The 21187-nt window shown below is 39.5% G+C and overlaps 2 protein-coding genes across 7 annotated transcripts; one reads left to right on the top strand and one right to left on the bottom strand.

The window, feature by feature from the left end:
• Positions 1-285: 285 nt before the first annotated feature.
• Positions 286-3570, bottom strand: LOC122024370 (FT-interacting protein 3-like). The gene has a single exon (XM_042582982.1). It carries the CDS (start codon positions 3406-3408, stop codon positions 412-414), a length of 2997 nt encoding a protein of 998 aa, XP_042438916.1. The 5' UTR covers positions 3409-3570; the 3' UTR covers positions 286-411.
• A 3204-nt stretch (positions 3571-6774) lies between these two features.
• Positions 6775-19698, top strand: LOC122022383. Of its 6 annotated transcripts, none has more exons than XR_006122966.1 (14): positions 6775-7433; positions 8097-8840; positions 9270-9464; positions 9621-9965; positions 10786-10910; positions 11060-12217; positions 13328-13469; positions 13606-13765; positions 13857-14032; positions 14563-14639; positions 15474-15573; positions 17349-17454; positions 17571-17632; positions 18483-18563. XR_006122966.1 is itself a non-coding variant. In XM_042580354.1 (14 exons), the coding sequence occupies exons 1-14, from the start codon at positions 7266-7268 to the stop codon at positions 19009-19011; spliced, it is 3783 nt and encodes a 1260-aa protein (XP_042436288.1). In that variant the 5' UTR covers positions 6780-7265; the 3' UTR covers positions 19012-19698. The 6 variants fall into 6 exon arrangements, 5 of the variants coding, with proteins under 5 accessions (XP_042436291.1, XP_042436292.1, XP_042436288.1 ...); XM_042580354.1 differs by lacking the exon at positions 17349-17454 and adding an exon at positions 18841-19698 and having other exon boundaries at positions 6780-7433; positions 18483-18642; XM_042580355.1 differs by lacking the exon at positions 17349-17454 and adding an exon at positions 18841-19698 and having other exon boundaries at positions 6781-7433; positions 13869-14032; positions 18483-18642.
• The last annotated feature ends 1489 nt before the right edge of the window (positions 19699-21187 follow it).

Here is a 21187-nt window from a genome sequence, read left to right as displayed (position 1 = left end):
AATTAACAGGTGAATTTCTCTAATAATCAATTGATCTAAAACTACTGAATTGAGATATCATCCGCTGTGAGCATTAAGCACTTTTTGATTTACTCTGTGATTAAGAAAAAACTTTCGTGAGATGAGATCAATGATCTCAGAATTAGTCGATCCCAAGATTAGTCTACTTAAGCATGTCAATTAGAAAAAATTACAATTTATGATTCAAGGCTTTATTTTTTTATTAATAAATATTATATTCTAAGATTTGTTTACAAATAATTCAAACAATTAACTTACAACAACTGAAGGAGAACACCAATTGTTCTACATTTATTTTGATTTAATCACACTGCCAAATCGACAAACCAATGTGTTTATTTAGTTTAAGCAAAGAGCTAGTAATATTGAAAGATAACAGTAGTAGATCTTTTATAAGATACGATCCGACATCGGCGGCAACCGTCGGAAGAAGTTGAAGCCGGCCGACGGCATGTCGCCCCGGAACCGCGGGTGTCGGAGGTAGTAGAATCCGGCCATCAGAAATAGGGCCTTGAAGGGTACGGAGTAGAGCACCATGGACGACAGTAGGCAGAATCCGGCGAAGATTCCGGTTGCGCGGGGGTCGCGCCAGCCAAGTAGCGCCTCCAGCCGTTCCCCTTGCGCCGCTACGTCACCTAGGAGGGTCTGCGCCCGCCCCGCCAGAGCACGCAGCCGGTCGTACCTGAGCCTCACCACGTCGGCCGGCCGCGACGACGGGAACCCGTCGAACTCCTCGTCGAGCTCGTCCGACCCCACCGCATCCACCTGCGAGAGCCGCGGGTCCATCCCAGCCGGACCCCGCGGCCGCGCCCGGTACCGCCACGTCAGCACGAGGAACAAGTAGAGCGCGGCGGTGGGCAAGATGACCTGCGGGCAGAGCACAGCGGCGACGAGGAGGATATGGACGAGGACTGTCGTGGGCGAGTGGGTCCACGTGCGGACCCCACGCACCCACCGCGCCGCCGCCGCGACGCTGGTCAGACAGCCCACCACGCGGACCCAGTTTGCGCGGCTTCGCCGGACGCTCCACGCGTGCGCGTCGGTGTCGAGCATGTGGTGCACCACCTCGGGGCCCAGCGGCGGCTCCGACCGGGCGAGGCGCGCGGCCACGTGGCGCATCGCGGTGTGCCGGAGTGCGTCCTGCTGCGCCGGTCCCAACGGCCGGACGTAGTGCATCCGCGGCAGCATCGGGCTGCCGTATGTCGCCAGGAGGCTGAGCCACGAGGGGCAGCTGAACCGGATAGCCAGCTCGATCTCGCCCATCTTCTTCGCCCCGGCCGGCTGAACCGCCGTCAAGGCATAGGAATTGATGTAAACCCTGTCTGTGTCGAGCGTCGATAGCCGGATGCGGACCTTGCCGATGCGGGCATCTTTCGCCGGTGCTGGCGTGTTCTCCCCTGTTTTGAAGCGGCCGTTATCGAAGACGCCGATGGTGAGGACGGTGCAGGGATCGAACACGTCCCATGCGTACTGCTCGTTCCACTGCGGATTGAACTGGTCGATAATGGTCCTCGTCCGCGCCCATTTGGGCCCGTATTTGAGCACCACGTAGGCGTCTGTGGATCCACCGGCGCCGCCGGACGTTTTCATAGGGACTAGGTTCGTGGCCCCGAGGACGCCAACTTCCAGCAGGCCGATTGGGGGTTTGGAGAGTTGCTTGGAGGCGGCGCGTACATCGCTAGCCACGTGAGCCGCCTCGTCCAGCACGTGGTACCCACCCTCGAGGCAGATTTTTACATGCAGCCGGCCGGCGTATGGGCGACCCTCCTCGTCGCCGGCGAGGTTGAGCCACCGGGCGGGTGGTTCAGCGCGGTCGTCCAGCCGGCGGTGGATGGAGGAAAGAGGGACTTTGGCCTGGCCCACCGCCTGGCCGGCGGTCGAGTCCTCGAGGACGACAGTGAGGAATGGCTCGAAGGGCTCGGCAGCGACGAAGACGAGGTCCTCATTCCAGGTTGGATTGGCGGAGCTGGAGCTGGTGACGAGAGGCGCCCGCCCGGTGCGGAAGATTTGCCCACTGAGCTGCCCTTTGACGAGGAGTTCCGTGCTGCCGGCGCCGCCGGGGCGAGGGGACTTGGGATCCACCGGCGGAGGGAGGTGCAGATCTTGCGTCTGGATCACCGTCAGCCGGAGGTACCAGAGCTTAGGCGAAAGGTAGGCCTTGGAGCGAGTGTGCACGTTGAGGCCGCCGGAATCTGACTGCCACGCCTCTTGGAACGCCTCGTCCACCTGGGTGCCGATCCACACGGCGAGCATGACGTCGACGTCATGCTCACCCTCGAGGGTGTACCACTGCGGCGCTAACGGAGAATCCGGTGGCGATCGCTTCGGGATCTCGCTAAGGTCAAAGGACACGGAGCCGAGGTTGACGTCCTCGCCGCCGGCGGTTTTGTCGTCGCCCTCTTTAGCCTTCTCCTCGTAGACGGACACCTCCAAGGCCATGGAGTTGAGGCTCCCCTTACGGAAGGCGAAGACCTGGTCCCAGTCCTTCGATTTAGCGGTCCGCGTCCGCACGCTGTGGCTGCCGATGACCACCTGAGCGTGGACCGGCCTATCGGCAGCGCCGTCGTGCTTCACTTTGAGGACACGGACGAAGAGGTAGGGAACGCGGGCCACGAGGTCGTACGAGCTGGAGGAGGCCCGCTCGCCGGCGAAAGGGCGAATCTCGAGGTCGCTGAGGCCGGAAGGATGCTGCTCCTTGGTCGCCGCCGGGGTGGGCGGCGGCGTCGGCCCCGGTGAAGGCGGCGGATTTGGTGTCTCCTCTTTGGTTTTAGCGGCCTCACTGGTCGCCTCCTTGGGTTTCTCTGGTTGGTTCTTCTTCTCGTCTTTGGAAGCAGAGGCCTTCTCCTCTGGTTTAGCCTCTTCGGGCTTATTTGCCTCCTCTGTCTTCTTCTCCTCCTCCGGTTTCTTCTCTTCTTCGGTAGTTTTTTTCTCCTCTGCCGCCGGCCCACCCTCCGTCTTAGCCTCCGGCACCAGAGGAGGATCCTCGTCGACGTAGCTCACCCGGACGCCGATCTCGCCCTTCACCTGCGAGAAAACACTCCGCTTCTCCAACGGATAGTAAACCAGAGTCTCCGACCCGGCCTTCGCGAAGCTGAGGCCGGAGATCCTTACCTTCCCCAAAAACGTGTTCCGCCTTCCGCCCTTCTTGTCGTTGTAGACGTTGAGCTCGAGCGTCTCGCTGGCCATCGTCTCCGGATCATGCACCAGGAACTCCAGCTTCTCATCCCACTGGGGATTGAGGTCCCGTATCCTCGTCTTCGTCCGCCGCCGCTGCCCGTCGAAGTCCACCATCACGTACGCGCTCGCCGTCCCCTGACCATCTTTAGGCATCAAGTTCCGCGCGCTGCACACTTCCACCACCAGCCGCCGGCTGCCTCCCTCCGTCATCCTCCCCCACGATCACTTCAATTATCTCCTCCAAAGATCTTAGCTTTCCGGCGATCGATCCACACTTCCTCCAATTAAAGAAGCAGAGCGTAGAATAAGGAACAGAAGGCAAGATTAGATTTTTAAAACAATCCGACCGTTAAAAAGAGTAAAGAGAAGTGCGGTGGATGAAAATGATCGAAATAAACGGATCTTAAAAAGGGAATAGGAGCGCGCCACGTCACCGAAAACACAGTCAGGGCCACGTGGAGCCATCTCGTACTGCAGAACAAGCGACAAACCTGTGTCAGGCCGTGGACGGGATCGGAAATCGAATCGAAAAGCCACCCGGATCGGAACCAAGTAAAGCCCCCTGTATGTTCAGTTAATCACAGTTGTACCACTGCACGCAACGGTCACGGTTACTGGTCAGCACGTGCCCGGGAAGAGGCGTCGGTGGCAGACAGGTAATTTTATGGCCTAGCAGGGGCTATTACTGTCTGTCCAAAAAGCGCGGTCGCCGTGAGTTAATGCGGTGCATGAAGATCTTTTTGGAATTTGGATTGTATTTTCACTGTGTTGGATTTATGTGGATTAATATTTATTATTTATTATTTATTTTCACGTTTTTTTGGTTGTGTTCGATCTTGTTGGTGAATAAACGGATTAATGGAGAGTTGGGATGCATGTTCAGTGATCTATCTCTGTGAAAATGAACGTTGAATTTGTTGTGGCATGATATTTTTGCCTGCAGAACTAATAGTTATTAATGAACATGTCCTTGCACATCTTGCTTTGCTCTGTTTACTTGAGCCGTCGACTTTGTATGAAAGCAAGTGAACAGGCTGAAAACAAACAGTGCTTTATGGTTCAGTGCAGAATTAATTGCATACATTCAATTCAAGTGTAGGGGCTTTGAACTGAAGACATCACCTGAATTTCTTTGCCTTCCTTGTACTTCACAAATAATCCAACACACTTCAACATCTTTTCTTCTCCGCGGCATTAGCTCTCCGAGAGAAGGCTTATGAATCTATACTTTGTCATCTAACATGTACATATAATATACACACGCACATGCATACATATATACTCTAACTTGTTTCATTTAACCTAAAGGTGAACTAAGGGAGCGTTTGGTTCTTTCCTAAGAATAGGAATCGGAATGGGAATCATTGTATTGTGGAATGGGAATGGGTATGAGCATGGATATCACTCTTAAAAGCAATGTTTGGTTAGTTATATATCTTCTATCGGAATAAATCAAAGTTTCCTTTTTTACCCTTAAAGGAAAATAAGAGAAAAAATTAGATGTGAGAGAAAGATGAATGTGAGAGAAAAATATGATAAAAGAGAATGATGAGAGAGAAAGTAGTATGAGAGAGAAAGTGTGATAAGAAAGAATGAAGAGAGAGAAAGGGTGATGAGAGAAAATGAAAAAAAAAAGAGTGTGATTAGAGAGAGCATGATGAGAGAAAATATGATGTGAGAGAAAGTATGATAGGAGAGGATGAAGAGAGAGAAAATATAGTGAGAAAAAATGAGGAGAGAGAGTGTGATGAGAGAGATTGAGGAGAGAGAAAGTATGTTGAGAGAAAAAAAGAACAGTGAATATGATGGAAGAGATTGAGGAGAGAGAAAGTATGATGAGAGAGAAAGTGTGTTGAGGAAAAAGGAGCAAATGTGATAAGAGAGATTGAGGAGAGAGAAAGTATGATGAGAGAGAAAGTGTGATGAGAGAGAAAGTGTGTTGAGGAAAAAAGGAGGAAGTGTGATAAGAGAGATTGAGGAGAGAGAAAGTATGATGAGAGAGAAAGTGTGATGAGAAAAAAGAGTGTGATGGGAGAGATTGAGGAGAGAGGAAGTGTGATGAGAGAGAAAGTGTGATGAGGAACAAAAGAAGGAAGAGAGTGCGATGGAAGAGATTGAGGAGAGAGAAAGTATGATGAGAGAGAAAGTGTAATGAGAAAAAAAGAGGAAACAGAGTGTGATAGGAGAGATTAAGGAAAGAGAAAGTGTGTGATAAAATGATGAGAGAGAAACTATGATGAGAGAGAAAAATATAATGAGAGAGAATAAGGAGAGATAAGTGATATGAAAGAAAAAATAAATAAATATATTTTGATATTTGATATTAATGAAGAAAATTTTAGTTTTAAGTCAAGGATATTTTTGGAATAAGGGAATATTTTGATTGATGAAAATAGGGTAATGACTCATTGAAGAGGAGGTACATGGGAATGAGTCATTACCCAATTTCAAGGATTCATTCCCTTATTTATATTCCTATTCCTATAATCTAAACATTAACAATGGGAATCAATGATTCTCATTCCCATTCCCCACTCCTATTACCCTAAACCAAACGCCCCCTAAAGCTTCATTTTTTCTTCTCAGACTTAAGTTGACTCTTTTGTTAGGCAAGAGGTTGTTTACTTGTGTTGCAAGAGAATTCTAAAGCTTGTTTGCTTAATGATTGATTTGTGAACTAAAATCTATTCTTTTTTATTTATTATTTTTGTTATTGGCTTAAGTATGCATCTTGTATTGGTTGGCTTTGGAAGAATTAAACAAGTGTTCTTCGATGATCAACAGTCTCCAATTCATTTGCATTCAAAATAAATTTTAGTTGCATTTTTTGACTTCTTCTTTTACATTATTTTTATAATATTTATTTTAGTTAAAAATATATAATCAATAGAGATAATAATTTACAATAATATAACGCAACCCAACTTGAATAAAAAGTTATTATATTATATATTTTTATTTAGTTTTTAAAATGTTGAGAAATAATTTTGTATTATTTTATATAAATTATGACATAAATCCTAGGGGCTTAGAAAATAAATCCGACCCGATGATCCAATTCGAATTCATCTGAAAAAAAAATCAAATTCGAATTTGATATTTTCGGATTCGGGTCGGGTCAGAGTTGATCAAAGTATAGGGTTTAGTGGATTTTTTAAGATTAAATTAATTTTATTTTAAAAATTAAGGTATTTTTTATATTAATATCAATATGATTATATTAATATCAATGTATGATGATGATGATGATGATGATGATGATGATGAAATATTGAAATAAAATAAAAAATTATAAGAAAAATAATTTAAAAATCGTTTTGAATTGAATTTTAGATTATCTGAGTCCGATAAAGATTTAAAGGTTTCAGATTGAATTTAGATTCGGATCAAATTTGAGTTGAGTTTAAAAAATTTTAATCTGATGCATCCGAATTAACATCCATAATAAATCCCTACTTAAAAAAAGAAACTTCATTATGTAATAATGTTAAAACATTAATTATATATTTCTTTTTATTCTTTTGAAAAAAATGAAATTCAAACCATTTTTATTTTAAATTGGTATTTATTCGAACCCCTCCTCAGCGAATCATTTGGCTACTGTTTGCGATCTTCTCCATAGCCGTGCCGCTCGCCGTCGCTGTCGCCGTTGTCACTGAGTTTGGAGGCGCCGCCGCAGCTGACAGATCTCGGAGTTGCCCGTCTCGAGAGTGGTGGGAAGCGCCTCCACTTTAACTGCTACTTCCCTGCCTGCGGCCTGAGACCGCAGCCCCGCCCTAGAGGGTTTCCAACCTGCGGAAAGAGCTTGCTATCATCACCTGTTCGACGCCGGGTTGCATCCCCCTCCGTCTCCTTGAGATATTTTGCCGATTTACTTGGCTCCGGCGATATTCCGGAGCGAAGAAAGAAAGGAACGTCGGGGTCGAGATGCGGTCTCAGATAGGAAGAATCAAGGGGTCCGAGCAGCGGTGGAGACAAGAAAAGACTCTTGCTTTTTGGGAATAATAGTGGTTATAAACCCTAAACCTAACCTGGCAGGTCTGGTGTCCCCTCTCCTCGTGTGTCAAATGGAGATTGATACCAACTTCTCCACACTGCTTCAGAGCCTAAAGGTCGACGACCCATGGACCCCTCCCAAGACATGGGAATCGATCCCGTCCGAGAGCGGCGTGGTTCGATGCTCTGACGCCTGCGGCGAATTTTGTGACCCGACAAATGGATGTTCGTCGATTTCCGTAAGCCCATACTCGCTGATTATGATTCCTTTGCTTAATTTTTTCAATTCGTTTCATTCTCTGTCAATCCGGCTTTTACTCTAATTTTGTCCTGCTGTTTTCTCTCATATTCTGTTTCTGGAATATTTTTTTTTTCCATTTAGATGTCCTGAACGATAAATAAGCCACCGAGGACTTTGATTGTGAATCTCTCTCTGGAAGAGGTATTTAACGGTTCAGAATATAAATGTTTAGATAGGTCTGTCTAATTGATAGGATAGGCTAATCCAGTCAACTTGATCTGTGACTATGACAAGTGCTTATAGTTGTGTCGATGAATCTTAAATGCTTAACTTGGCCAGCTAAAACTAATATTAAGCATAGAAATGTGGAAGCTTCAGTGTGTTTTGTGAATGAAAAGGAAAGATTGTATTTTAAAGTTTAAATTCAGACCTGCCATGTATATTCATGTTTTTGATTTTATAGTTTAGTTTCTATATCCCTCTCAAGTTTAAAGAAGCCTCTATGAAGTAATTTTATTTTATTCTCCTTTGAAATTATTATTTGAATTTGCATTTCAAAATTTATTTTGCCATCAATGGTGATACTGCACCATATTGCTTTGTTTCAGTGTACAACTTTCTTAAAACATTTATTTTTTTACCCACTATACTCTTTGTGCAGGAAGCTAAGTTGGTTCACTTAGTTTTGAATGCATTGATAGGTGTAAAGACATCGATAATGGAAATTGATAAGATATCAGAGATATTTTCTTCTTATCCAGCTGACAGAACTTCTCACAGAGTTCCTACTTTATGGTGTCGATCATTAAGCACTAGTGCTTTGGGGAAGATCCTTAAATGTGTTAGCCAAGCAGGTTTAGTTGTATACTTGCTCCAGAAGTTTGTTGACTTCTTTATGTGTCCAAGCCGTGATATAAAAGCAGTTTTGCAAAAAGGATGCAGGAGTAACAGCCAAGAAGATATCAAATTTCCAGATCCCAAATCGTCAGCGAATGAGGAAGTTAACACTACTGGAGGAATATGGACATACCCGCCTTATAGTTTGGTTAACCAGGCATTTGCTGTAGCTGTCAAAAAAATTATTCAAGGATACTTTGGTTCCTTGAATACTTTGCAGGCATCAGTTAGACTGAGGCGCTCAGGAATGGGTCAACAGAAATCTTCTATTCTTCCTGATTCTTCCTGTGGTCTCTCAAGATTTTCTCACTCTGGAATTACTATCTTAGAGGTCTTTCTACACACCAATGAATTGAGAACACAAATTGAAACCCTTGGAAACATCTGCTTTCCTAGGTTTGCTAATCTTGCATTATCTAGAGAGGCTTTGACAAGTGAAACCAACTTAGAGTTTAATAATTTCCCAAGAGGAGTGGATTTACTCTCATATTTGTATGTTCAACTCCGTGTAAGTCTATTAAAACTGTCTCAGTTTCTTCTGCTAGCCATTCAATTTCTGAATATGTTCTTGTTTATCTTATCTGTTGTTAATTAATCAACATCCACTTCAATCTATTATGATTTTTATAGCAAAGGGACTTTGTCTGTTCCTAAAGATCAAGAGTCACCAAGTATATTGCCTTTCTCTGTCATGTACTTGCAATCTACCAGTTCTATAATCAACTATAACTTGTTTTATTGGCCAATTTTCTAGCAATTTTCTAGTTGAGTTGCTAGATAAAGTTTCATGGATGGCATATTAAGAAAATAATTTCAGACAGTATTTGCTAGTCAACTTAATAAGGTAGCATGTTAATTGTTTGTAAAACTAATCTAAGTTTAAATAATATAATTAATTGTCTAGGCTGACAAAAGGTTCTCTTTGTCATTGCAAAAGGATGCTGATCCAGTTCATCAGCCACTTCTCAAGCTTCTCTTTGTCCGTGCATGTGAACCCTACTGTAATTTCATCAAACAATGGATATTTCGTGCAAACATAAATGATCCTTACAAAGAGTTTCTTTTGCACAAATCATTGGAGTCCTATGGGACAAGTGAATCTGTTAATGACTATTTTATGTCAGAGATAAAGGTACTTCCTATTCCCCTCTGTTCTCCTATCCCTTATCTGCCTCAGCTCTATAGCCCCATTTAAATATTTTTCTTGGATATACATCGGTCAAATCTTTCATACCAACATTTGCTTTCTGCAATTATTATCTGATTTTTTTACTCATTTGTAATGTAGGAACAAGTTGAAATCTTGGTCCCTTGCTTTCTTAACGATATTCACGGTCCCCTTATCCGAGCTGGATTACAGCTTCAAGTTCTTGTCAAATTTCTGAGCTTATTTGATCTTGTTGTTGGAGAAAGAGCTAATACCCATTTCAATTTGGTCAATATCAAGGAGATTCTTCCTTGTTGGTCTGGCATGCCAACTGATTCAGTATTCCTTTCAAATTCATTAACATTCTGCAAACAGAGAATTGATGCCTTGATTTACCAGAGGCAAAATATTTATCAAATGATGCTTGAAAAACTTGTCATTTTTTTCTCAAAGTTTGATATTCGATACCGGAGCATGGATCACATGGTAAGAGTCATTTAAATACTTAATTGGATATGCAAACTTATCATGTGTAGGTATTTCCTAGTTTATTTTTCTCTACTTTTTGCATTCATCTTGTGTATTCTCATTTCATACTCTTGGAGGTTTTGTTACATTCATATGTGCTGTGATCAAAGCAAATCCTGAAATGCATGAGACTTGAAATATGTAGTCCTGTAAATTTGGGAGCTCAACCAACTTCTACATGCAAATACTATTTTTGAAGATAACCAACTGAAATGTAGACATGAAAAATTAGTAATTTGAATCGTAAATGATCAGCAATTTTGTTACTATACTTCGACATGGATTCTCACCCATGCTAAGCGATTTGACTCAAGCCTGGGACATGGCATGGATTCACATTGCAAGTAATCCAATATTTTATGAACATGCTAAATTTGTTGTTGTTGTCTCTTGCTTCATTCAAGATGTTATTATGTCTAAGTAAATTAACACACAATACTTCTCTTTCAAAGAATAGGTTTGCTGATAATTTTGCTAAGACATTGTAACTCAAACATGTTTTTGTGTGACAACAATACATAATCGATATTTATCCCCCAGTTTGAGTGGGAAATATTCGAATGTTTAGTTCCACATCATTATCTGACATTATATTTTGGGCTTGAGATTTATATAGACCTAGTTGTAATCTCTTTATGGTTGTGATAATAAATCTTAAGTTCCGGCCCCATCCTTGTCCAAGGAACTAAGATAGTACTTATTTATACGTTTTTAACTTTCACTTAGATATTTACAAGTATCACTACCTTGCATATATTTAAAATAATTTCTGGTGCAGGTTATGACATCTGGTAATGCCTCTAACATGTTTGGTGAAAGAAGTCCTCGCATCCCTATGCTTTTTCTTCCAAATGGAAGCTTCATCTTCTCTACAAGTTCTGATGAATTAGAAACTACCAAAATGTAAGGACTTCTTCAGTCTGATTTGCTTCAACATCTTTAAAATTTCCGTACTCTAATGAGCAAATACATGTTTCAATGACTTTTGAGTGTAGCTTCCAGTGTTTATCATAAAAATTGACATCCTATCACCAGTTATTTTCTGGTTTCAGAGATAGAAGTCAAAAGAATACTGATGCATCTTATACATCTGATGACTCTTCACATGCTCTGGAACCTTTATTGAATGCAGAGACTTCATCTTCTTATAGTTCTGAAGAAGAAATTGAATCTGAGAGTTCTCTCGTTCCACATAGTGATGCATCACTGGCAGATTATTTTCTATTTTCAAATTCATTTTCAAGTCATGAGAAAAAAAATCTACTCCAAAACTCCATTACAGCTGGAAGGCTCTGCTCCTCTCAGGGTTATTATGATAATAGCGTCAAACGTCAGGGCCCTGAGACTCCTCCAACTGTTTCTTGTAAGGATGCAAACATCAGTGAAAGTTCAGTCTTCAATTTTGGTGGTGATGAAAAATCAAGCACAACTCCTGTGCCTATAGATGGACACAATTCAGATCATTGCTGGCTTCCAACTAGTTCTTATGATATGCTGAACAGCAGTGGTTTAAAAGAACCATGTATAGCCAAGAACTTTATACCGATGTCAAATGAGAAAACACATGCACTGGAGAATACAGAATTAAATTATGATAAAGTTGTCCCCCCTTTCTCAAGTGTAGGTATTCTTAAAGGATCTGAATTCATGAGTGCCATAAATCAACCTCACTCTTTGGATATCTTTACATCATTGAATAGCAGTGACCACTATGATCTTAGTGCCAATCCCAATTCGACAAAATTGCCATGCTTTAACAATATTGAAAAATCAAAGGATACAATTAACAATAAAAGATATTCACACTTTCCATATTTTGACTTCGCAAAGATGGTTGATCCTTGTTATTATTTCGGAAGTATGATACCCATCCATGATCATCGGTTGCAAAATGAATCTTCTCGGCTTGTCAATTTTGATTCCTCTAATGGCAAAGGTAGAACTATTGATGACTATAATCAACACAGTATTGAAGAACAACCACATTCTTATCCAACTTGTTCATCACACACATCAAGGGAGGCACACCCCACATCTCACAATATCCCTGCAAACGTATTTGGGGGTGCAACCTGGGTGGGTTCATTAAAATACTCCCGTGATGATATTAACATTTGCACTGAAGACAAATCATACAATTTAGCAACAATTTCTGAGATGCCTCTTGATGTCGTAATTGACAAATGCATAGCACAAGAAACTTTACTTCAGTATCCTTGTGCCCCCTATTAAGTTTCAATATTCACTTTATATGAAATACAAGTGTGGTGTTAATATTCTTCTTACAAGGACAGTACTTAGTTAACTCTTCTGTGTGGAACTCTTTTGTTTTTCTCTGTTTCACATGTTTTTAGAATTGCTCTTTGTACTAGCTGATTTATGCATTTCATCATCATGCTTTACCATGAGAATCTTTCTCTGTCACGATGTATTTGTGTTAGCTGCTTCATGGTAAAGTTGAATGTTCTAGTATATCTTAGATCAATCTTTCTCTAGCACCTTATATTTTCATTATAAACTATGTTATCATATGCTACAATCCTGGATTGTCTTTTGACTCGTTTTTTTAAGAAAGAAAATTTATAGCAACAAGTCTGTGCTTGTTTAGGAATTTTATTACATTCTTTTTTGCCTTGTGATGTGTATCTGATATGCTTGTTTATTGGTCAGAGTTGCTCATTGGTTATTTTGAGGAATTAATGTTATAGTTCTTAAAATAAAATGGGTGGAGTACTTTGTCTGTGTTGTTTTAACCTTTAATATACAATGCTCTGGACCTTTGAAATATCCATTTAATCTGCAAAAAGGGTACTCTTGATGGAAGCATTGTGTGCTGTGGTTCCAACTCGTTGCCACTATGCTTTCTTACCAGGAGCTAAAACTTATCAACTTGTGATAATATAGATAAATTATGTAGTATGATTCATCTTTAAACTCCGTTTACATAATGATAATGATCACAATTCTAACCATAGGGTAGATGAGCACTTAATACGTAGCAGCACAAAGATGCAGGCATAATTCTTTCATGGACACACTAGCTGGTCCTCGTGTCAGATTCATGAGAATAAGTTTGCGTGAGAAATTTTCTTGAGGATTTTCTAGCAATTTTCTATAAATTAATCTGAATATTTTTTTATTGCCTTGTGCAAATGCTGTGATTTACTTATGATTGCTTAGAATATGCTAAAGCATATAATCTCTGCATGTGTTTGCATTGGTGCTTTATGCTCTTCTTTCATTTTCTTTTTTCACCCAGCCTAGTGTCGTTTCTACCGAGTCATTACAAAATTTGGCATATTAGTTCTTAACGACACTAGATATCAGTATGTCAGCAACTTCACTATTAAGTTGCTTGAGGAAGGTTTTGACCTGCATGAACATTTATTGGCTTTGAGGCGATACCATTTCATGGAAATCGCAGATTGGGCAGACACATTTGTTATCTCTGTTTGTAAACAGGTACTTTATTGTAGTCTAACCTTTTTGTTAAGGTTGAAAACAATTGAGAAAGCATTCATGTTCATATCCTTGAGTATATACATCTTTTTATGTCTTGTTCATATAGTTGTTAGTAAGATTATGGTGTTGTGCACAGAAATGGTCTGTTATTGAGCCAGAGAAGAAAGTAGCAGAGATTCAAGGCCTCCTTGAGCTGGCATTGCAAAGATCTTCATGTGAGATTGATAAATATAAAGAGAGGTTATATGTGTACATGAACCAACAAAGCAATGCTACCCTGTCAACTTCGTCAGCAGGTATGCATTCTTCTGGTGCCTACAGTTGCCAGTGAAAATTCATTTTCAGAACTTCTACTTATAATTTTGTGTATGTGCTGAAGCTTCGCAGTCCAATTTGCAGGTGTGGATGTTTTTGATTTCATGCTGTTAGGTTATAGAGTTGACTGGCCCATCAAAATCATTGTGACACCTGCTGCTCTTCAGATATATGCTGAGATTTTTCGTCATCTTTTTCAAGTGAAGCTTGCTACTTCTTCCTTGGCTGGAGTTTGGTACCATTTAAAGGTATTATTTTGTAATGAAATCTCTAGTCATAGATTTGAAAAGCTATTTCTTGATGAACAAAACTATTTGGAAAAAAGAATAGTTCATACACTTTGACTTGAATATGGAGAGGAATGGATGAAACCTAGCTTAGAAGGGAGGAGAAGATAGGATGAGGGGGAAGAGGGTAGAATGGATACAAGGAAACTGACATCGTGAAGGGATTTAGTATTAGACTTATTGTCTTCCCTCCTATAACATCAAATTTTACTTTATGTTCAGGGATGGTACTGCATATGCTTTGTAATATTTGGTGATTTATTAAGTAGTCATGGTTATCAGTTTGATTCTTGTAACTGAAGGATGATGTAAAGAAAACTGGCAAAACATGACGCAATCTATAATTTTATTAGTCTTTTGATCTCTGCACTTGATAAATTCTGTGGCACGTGGCCCACTTCTACCACCTATTTGTTTCTGTTATTCTTTATGGCAAATGGTAATATGATGAATTGACTCGTATCTTGATTGGTCGATTTATCATTAAACAGGCACTGATGCATTCAATATTACATGGCCATGATTCAAAGTACCAAGAAGCAGATCTAAACATCTTGATGAAATTAAGGTACTAAATACTATTGCCTCTTCATGCACATGTAAGAAAAGATTACTAAATTCCCATTTCCCTCCTTTTTCCAATAATTTTAATGTTTAAATGAAACTCTAATATATCCTAGATTCAAAGGCAGCAATCAACATAGCCATCTTTAGATGGTTAATATTTACTTATCTTTCATATCACAAAGATTCTCTTGGTTGTTGAGGACATGTCTTTACATTTGTTATGTTAGAAACACCGTGTTGTCAACATCCACAAGAACAAGACTTTTTTTGGCATGGTTATAATGTTTGTGCCAGTTTGATGCTGAACAAAGGAGTTTAGGCTAGGATCACACAGGGATGTCCTATATTGCAGATATATCCTCCATGATTATTTCCATCCCTCTGAATTGAATTGTGCTTACATCTAAAGTCCCTTTGAGAACTTTCATGAACTTTCACTGATCACCATGGCTTCATTTTTCATCTGTATTGCTTGACAGAGCTGGATGTAGAATATAATGGATAATCAAAGTGAAATTTCCAAGTTCCAACTATGTAGGCTTACTGAATAAAAAAATTATAAAATACAAAATTCCTAAAGCAGCACTGCAACCTATTATGGACTATGGCAGGTTTGCTGCTTGAAATTTTGACTCTGGATGATGTTAGTTATACCTATTGCTGTATAATTTATATCCACATGATGTCGGCATTTTTTTTTTTTTTTATGTATCTCAATGTTTTTTCGTGCTTAAGATATCTGAAACCGGATCATTTTATTGATCATAAAGTGTGATATCTCATAAGAAGTTAAAACATTAACTGTTTCATTGTTTAATCTCACTTTTTTTTTCAGGCAACAAATGAGTCACTTTTTGTCTGCTTTGCAACAATATCTGCATTCACAATTATCAAATGTCTCCTGGTGTCGTTTTCAACACTCCCTTAAAAATCAGGTATAGATATCCATAGAATGTAACCTTATAGTCTAAAGAGCTGCCAATACCAAATATTTTCCACAATTGATTCTGGAGAGACAAATTATGCATATTCTTTTCTGCATGTCCAGTGGTTGTGCTTGACATGAATAGTTGAGTGCATGAAGCCTAGAAGCTTGTAACAACTTTATTCCCTCATGCAGGGTTACAAATGCCGTTTCGTGCCGCCCGGCACGGGCGGTTTTTACCGTTCCGCCGGGCGGCCGAAACCGGCACGGGGGGAGTCCCCGTCTCGGCGTCGCCGGAGGAGACGCGGGACGCCTCCGGCGGCGTCCCGCGACGCCTTCGGCACCGAAAGCGTCGTGCGCGACGCCTTCTGCAGCGTCGTGCGCGTCGCCTTCTGCAGCGTCGTGCGCGACGCCTTCTGCAGCGTCGTGCACGACGGCGTCTGTGGCGCCGGACGTGTCCGGCAGGGTCGTCGGACGCTTCCGGCGCCGCCGGAGGCGTCCGGCGACGCTTCCGGCGCCGCCGGACTCCCCTCGCGGGATCACCCGCGACCATCGCGGCTCGCGATCGCGTACTGCGCGTTTTTTTTTTTTTTTTCTGTTTTTAATAAATATTTATTTTATTTAATTAATTTAAAGAATTCCCAAGGAGGATATGCGGAGGATGTGTGATATTTCGAAGAGGCTTTTATAAACCCTAATTAAATTATCCTAATAAAATAAATAAAAAATATATTTAAAATTAAAATAAATTAAATAAATTTTATTAATTAATATTCTGAAAAAATAATATTTTAAATTTCATTTAAAAATTTTAAAAAATATTCTAATATATTTTTTATTATTTTAAATTTCATTTAAATTTTTTAAAAAATTCTAATTTTTTTTTTAAAAAAATCTAATAAATTATATTTTTATTCTGATATTTTTTTTATTTTTTTTACTTGATAGTTTTTATTATTTAAAATATATATTATTTAATTAATAATTAATTAAATGAATAAATAGTTAATTTATATCATTATTATTAATATAAAGTAATATCTTGTATTAATTTATTATTATTATTATTATTATAGATACTTCCATTTTAATTTGAATTATTAATATATCAATTCTATTTAAATAAAATTATTTTTAATTATTTTTTCTAACAATATTAAATTATTCAATAATTGAGAACTTATAATAAATCAATATACAACTTATTTTTATATACACAATAAACATATTTATCTTATAATTACTATAGATAAATAAAAAATACCGAAACTGTATCGGCACGGCACGATACGATACCGAAACCGTACCGTTCCGGTCTGAGACCGAAACCTCGGCACGGGTCGAAATTTTAAACCTTGCCCTCATGCGCTAGTCACTATTCCAAGGGCTTGCAGCCACTCGTGATTTACCTCCTCCGTGTTGACCTTGGGACGGGTTGGCAGTCGCCTTTTACTGACTTGTAACAATTTTATTTAATGCGATTTCTTGGCTAGAATGATACTGGAAGTTCGGATTATCTCAGAATGCCAGGGTCATAGTTGGGCCAATATTAATTACTCTTATAAGCAACATCATTTGTTGCAGTGAATGTGCTAAGCTAATTGTTTTCTGTCTCTTGTACATTTGGGCAGAGCTGTAAATTCCAAATGTCAATTAAAAAGATGGCAGAATTATACTGAAATACCACATGGACATGCTCGATTTAAGTCAATTTAATCTGATTATTGTTGTGGCAGAAAACATGTAATGCTAGTAATACTTAATTAGGGTTTACATTGTGAACAGAGTAATTCCTGAGCTCCTTTGAAGGATTTAAGGCCATTGCATATTCAAATTAGAAAGAAATGCTGAGTGCTAAAGATGGGAAGCAGCTGCAAATTACAGTAACATTGTACGAAAATAAGAGAATTACAGTAGAGACACTATGTAGCTAGCTATCTATCCATGGTTGCTTGGATAGTTATCTTATTGTTGTTGATTTTATTTTGATATATATTGTTTGTGCAGGTTAAAGACATGCTGGATTTGGAATCTCTGCACATGTCCTATCTTGCTGAAGCTTTGCACATGTAAGTGAACAACCAGCACAAAAATTGAAGCCAAGACTTCCTGTTCCATTGCAGACTAAATTTCTTCACACACATTTGTCTGAATAAAGTTTGGGGCATAGTAAGATGGCTAATTGAATTACCCAAAGATGATCTGGCTATTAGATAAAATTACATTAAGAAAACACAAAAATGGTGTACTTGACTTCCCAATTGCAACATGTATGTAACTGAAAAGATAAATGACATGCATGATGTCACTAGCTAGGTTACTAGGTGATTAATATGCAGTTCATAGGAATTTTTTTATATTATTGCTCCTGAAAAATAAGGGATGCATCAAATCTTGGTAGGTAAATATATTAGCTGGTCAACAGTGATATCATCATAGGTACCATCCCAACTGGAGGCGGAAATTAGTACTGGTACGAAAATTTTAAACTTGAATCTGGAGCCTTGATTTAACAATGAATCTAATCCCATGTATTTACAAGAACCAGCTTCAGATGTTCTAACAATTTCTCGAACAACATCAGTCTTCTAGACTAAACAACTTAGTTTTCAATTATGTCTGATTAGAAAAAAAAATGTGATTGTTTGTCTGACGTCCGTTTAGATTTGTTGTCAATGAAGAAGTGTGTGCATTTACCTTAGTTGATGCTGAACTAGCAGGAGAAAATTAAAGATTAAAATAAATCAAAATGAAAAGAACATTTACCTTTTTCACATATCTTCTGTTTTTGTGTTTGATCCTCTCGAATAACAATTGCTTCAAGAACACTTTCAACCATAGATGGTCTTTTAATCCTATAATCTTATATCTGCTTGGAAGTATGTTTCATTGTAGAAAACCTTCATTTTCTCCTTTCAGATGCTTCTTGTCCAACGATAGCAAGCCGGTAGCTGCTATCATAAAGAATATTTTGCAATGTGTTCTAGACTATGGGCTGTGTCTCACTGGTGGCCAGTTATCTGTGCTAGATGACAGTTCAGAAACACTAGAATTGCAATCTCACATAAACCTTTCTGAGGTAATCACTTCATTTACTTGGAATTGTGTTTTGTTGGTGGATCTTTCTGGTTGGTTTCTACGCTGAACATCTCAAGCGTATGATAAATTATAGACTTGATTTAATGGTTTTGATAAAATAAACATCATTATGTCAAAAAGGGTAAATTTTATGCATTTCATAAACTTGGTTTTCATACATTCTCATGTCCTGCTGCAGGCTTTTGCAATCAAGACAGCATTCGAGAAAAATCTTAAGGATCTGTATTTCTTGTATTGCAAGTCGCCAAAACACGTTGACTTCAGCCTTTGTCGTTTCTGGGATCATCTCAACTACAACGAGTACTACTCTAATTTCTTCAACAAAGACATGGGCTACATCTGCTTGTGAAACCCAGACACATATTTCAACAGATTGACAAACAAGATGGGAATTATAATGAGCACAGCCTAGGTAAGCAATGGCTTCTACAGACACCTATGTTTGCAAATTGCAACATAATGAGATCATACACGAGAAACCTGTTGCTGGATTTGAACAGCATGGTAGCTGTTATTTACATGTCTTTCTCAATGTCGGAAGAGAATTTATTTACTAAATTGGATTGTTGAGCGACCACACTTGGAATGACGCTAGTGTTTCTTTGCTCCACTTGTTTCATTTCATTCCCACATCATTCACCATTTGTAACCGAGATGGGTGCACAAAAGCTGGTGAAGTATAGTTCTATAGTTCAGTAAAAATCTTCGATAAACTTGTATACAGATGCCTGCTAAATGGAGCAAACTGCAGAGTGGGTTGTGAAACAGTAGAACTTCTTAGGCGCCACTCCATTCCTGTGTTAGTGTTAATGTAATTCTATGCGCAAACGAGTGTTGGTGAACATCCACTTTCAATACTTTCTGTATTTTCTTCCACCACTCTGAATGGGTCAGATCATGTTTCCAGGTGATGGAATGATTCTTTTCTTATGGGTTCTAAAATTTGAAAACAACAAAAAAAAAAATGCTTAGATATGTGTTTGTCAGCTCATTTGCGGTGTCTATACACATACTTTCTGGCTTTTTGTTAAACTAATGTGTTAACTTATTCCACTCGCCTTTCTTTCCAGTGGATGAAACTAATTATCATATATTGCAACTTCTTGGTTTGTTGCTTTGTGGTGTTTCAGTTCTTCAGGTAGAATAAAGCCAACAAAAGTAAGCACCAACTGTTCGATTAAGTCCATACGGGTAGATTAGATCCAATTGAGTTGGCATGAGTGGATTTAATCTTATAAGATTAAGGGCTCACATTTGATTAACACACACATAACTAATTACCATTAAAGTAATTAAATTTAATTAAGTGATCTAATGCTTCAATTATATAAAGAGAGTTTGGATTAAATTAGACATGTATTTAATGTGTAGGTTCAATAATTCGGTTCATTAACATTGATGGGTTGTTAATGAGACATGAGCTTTTATGGTGGATAGTTTTCATAGGTTGGGCAAATATAAAAGGGAAGAGATAAGGTTTATTAGGATATGCTGAATCTTGCTCTCCTCTTCTACCTTCTTCTCCCCCATTTGAGAAGAAACGTGGGGTTCATTGGCTCAATCATGTGGAAGACATCCATTGCGCTTGCTGGATACTTTGGCGACAAATAAGAGGTCATAGCATAGTGATGGATTCAGATCAGCGATTTATGAGCTATTATCTTATTTTTTATTATGCTTTAGAGATTGATAGAAACAAGATTCTGTTGTAGATGCATCTTTTAGTTTATACATGATGTATTGCAAGTCTAAAAATTTGTATTAGAGCTTAGGATTGGTTTATTATCAGTTTTTAAGACGTAAGAATAAATTTTCAATGTTTTGGCACAAGTATATCAATTTTTGCATTTGATTCCATATGAATGAGCGAAATTGATGTATATTCATTGAATGTAACTTGGATAGATTAAGATTTAACCTTTGAATTGAGTTTTTCGCGTTATTTGCAAAGAACGATATTGACGACATGATTTTAGGGTAGAAAATCGTGTTCAGAATTGGATGTTTTCTTATATTAATCGATTAGGAAGGTTCCCAATCGATTAAGAGTCGCGGATTCACGAACAGAAGTTTCTCGAATCGATCAGCTGATCGATTAGTACTTACCAATCGATTGGTGTAAGGCTTGATCGATTTAGATGCTCAAGTTCACGAACAGAAGGGTTTGGAATCAATCAGTTGATTGATTAGTGTTTACCAATCGATCAGCATGAGGAATCAATCGATCAGACTGTTGATCACGACAAGAATATGAAGGAAATCTTCTGGATCGATCGGTCGATCAATTGGGGTCACCAATCGATCTGTCAATCGATTGAAGGTTGCAAGAATCAAACAGAAAGTTCTTGAATCGATCAACTGATTGATTGAGGCTCACCAATCGATCAGTCAATCGATTAAAGTTCGTAAGAATGGAACAGAGAGTTTCTGGATAGATCGGCTGATTGATTGGGGTTACCAATCGATTGAAAATCGTGAGAAGCCAACAGAGAGCTTCTGGATCAATCGACTGATTGATTGGAGTT

The sequence above is a fragment of the Zingiber officinale genome, chromosome 9B, assembly GCF_018446385.1.
Source record: "Zingiber officinale cultivar Zhangliang chromosome 9B, Zo_v1.1, whole genome shotgun sequence".
Classification (NCBI taxonomy): Eukaryota; Viridiplantae; Streptophyta; class Magnoliopsida; order Zingiberales; family Zingiberaceae; genus Zingiber; species Zingiber officinale.
This window is presented reverse-complemented; position numbering and strand designations above follow the sequence as displayed.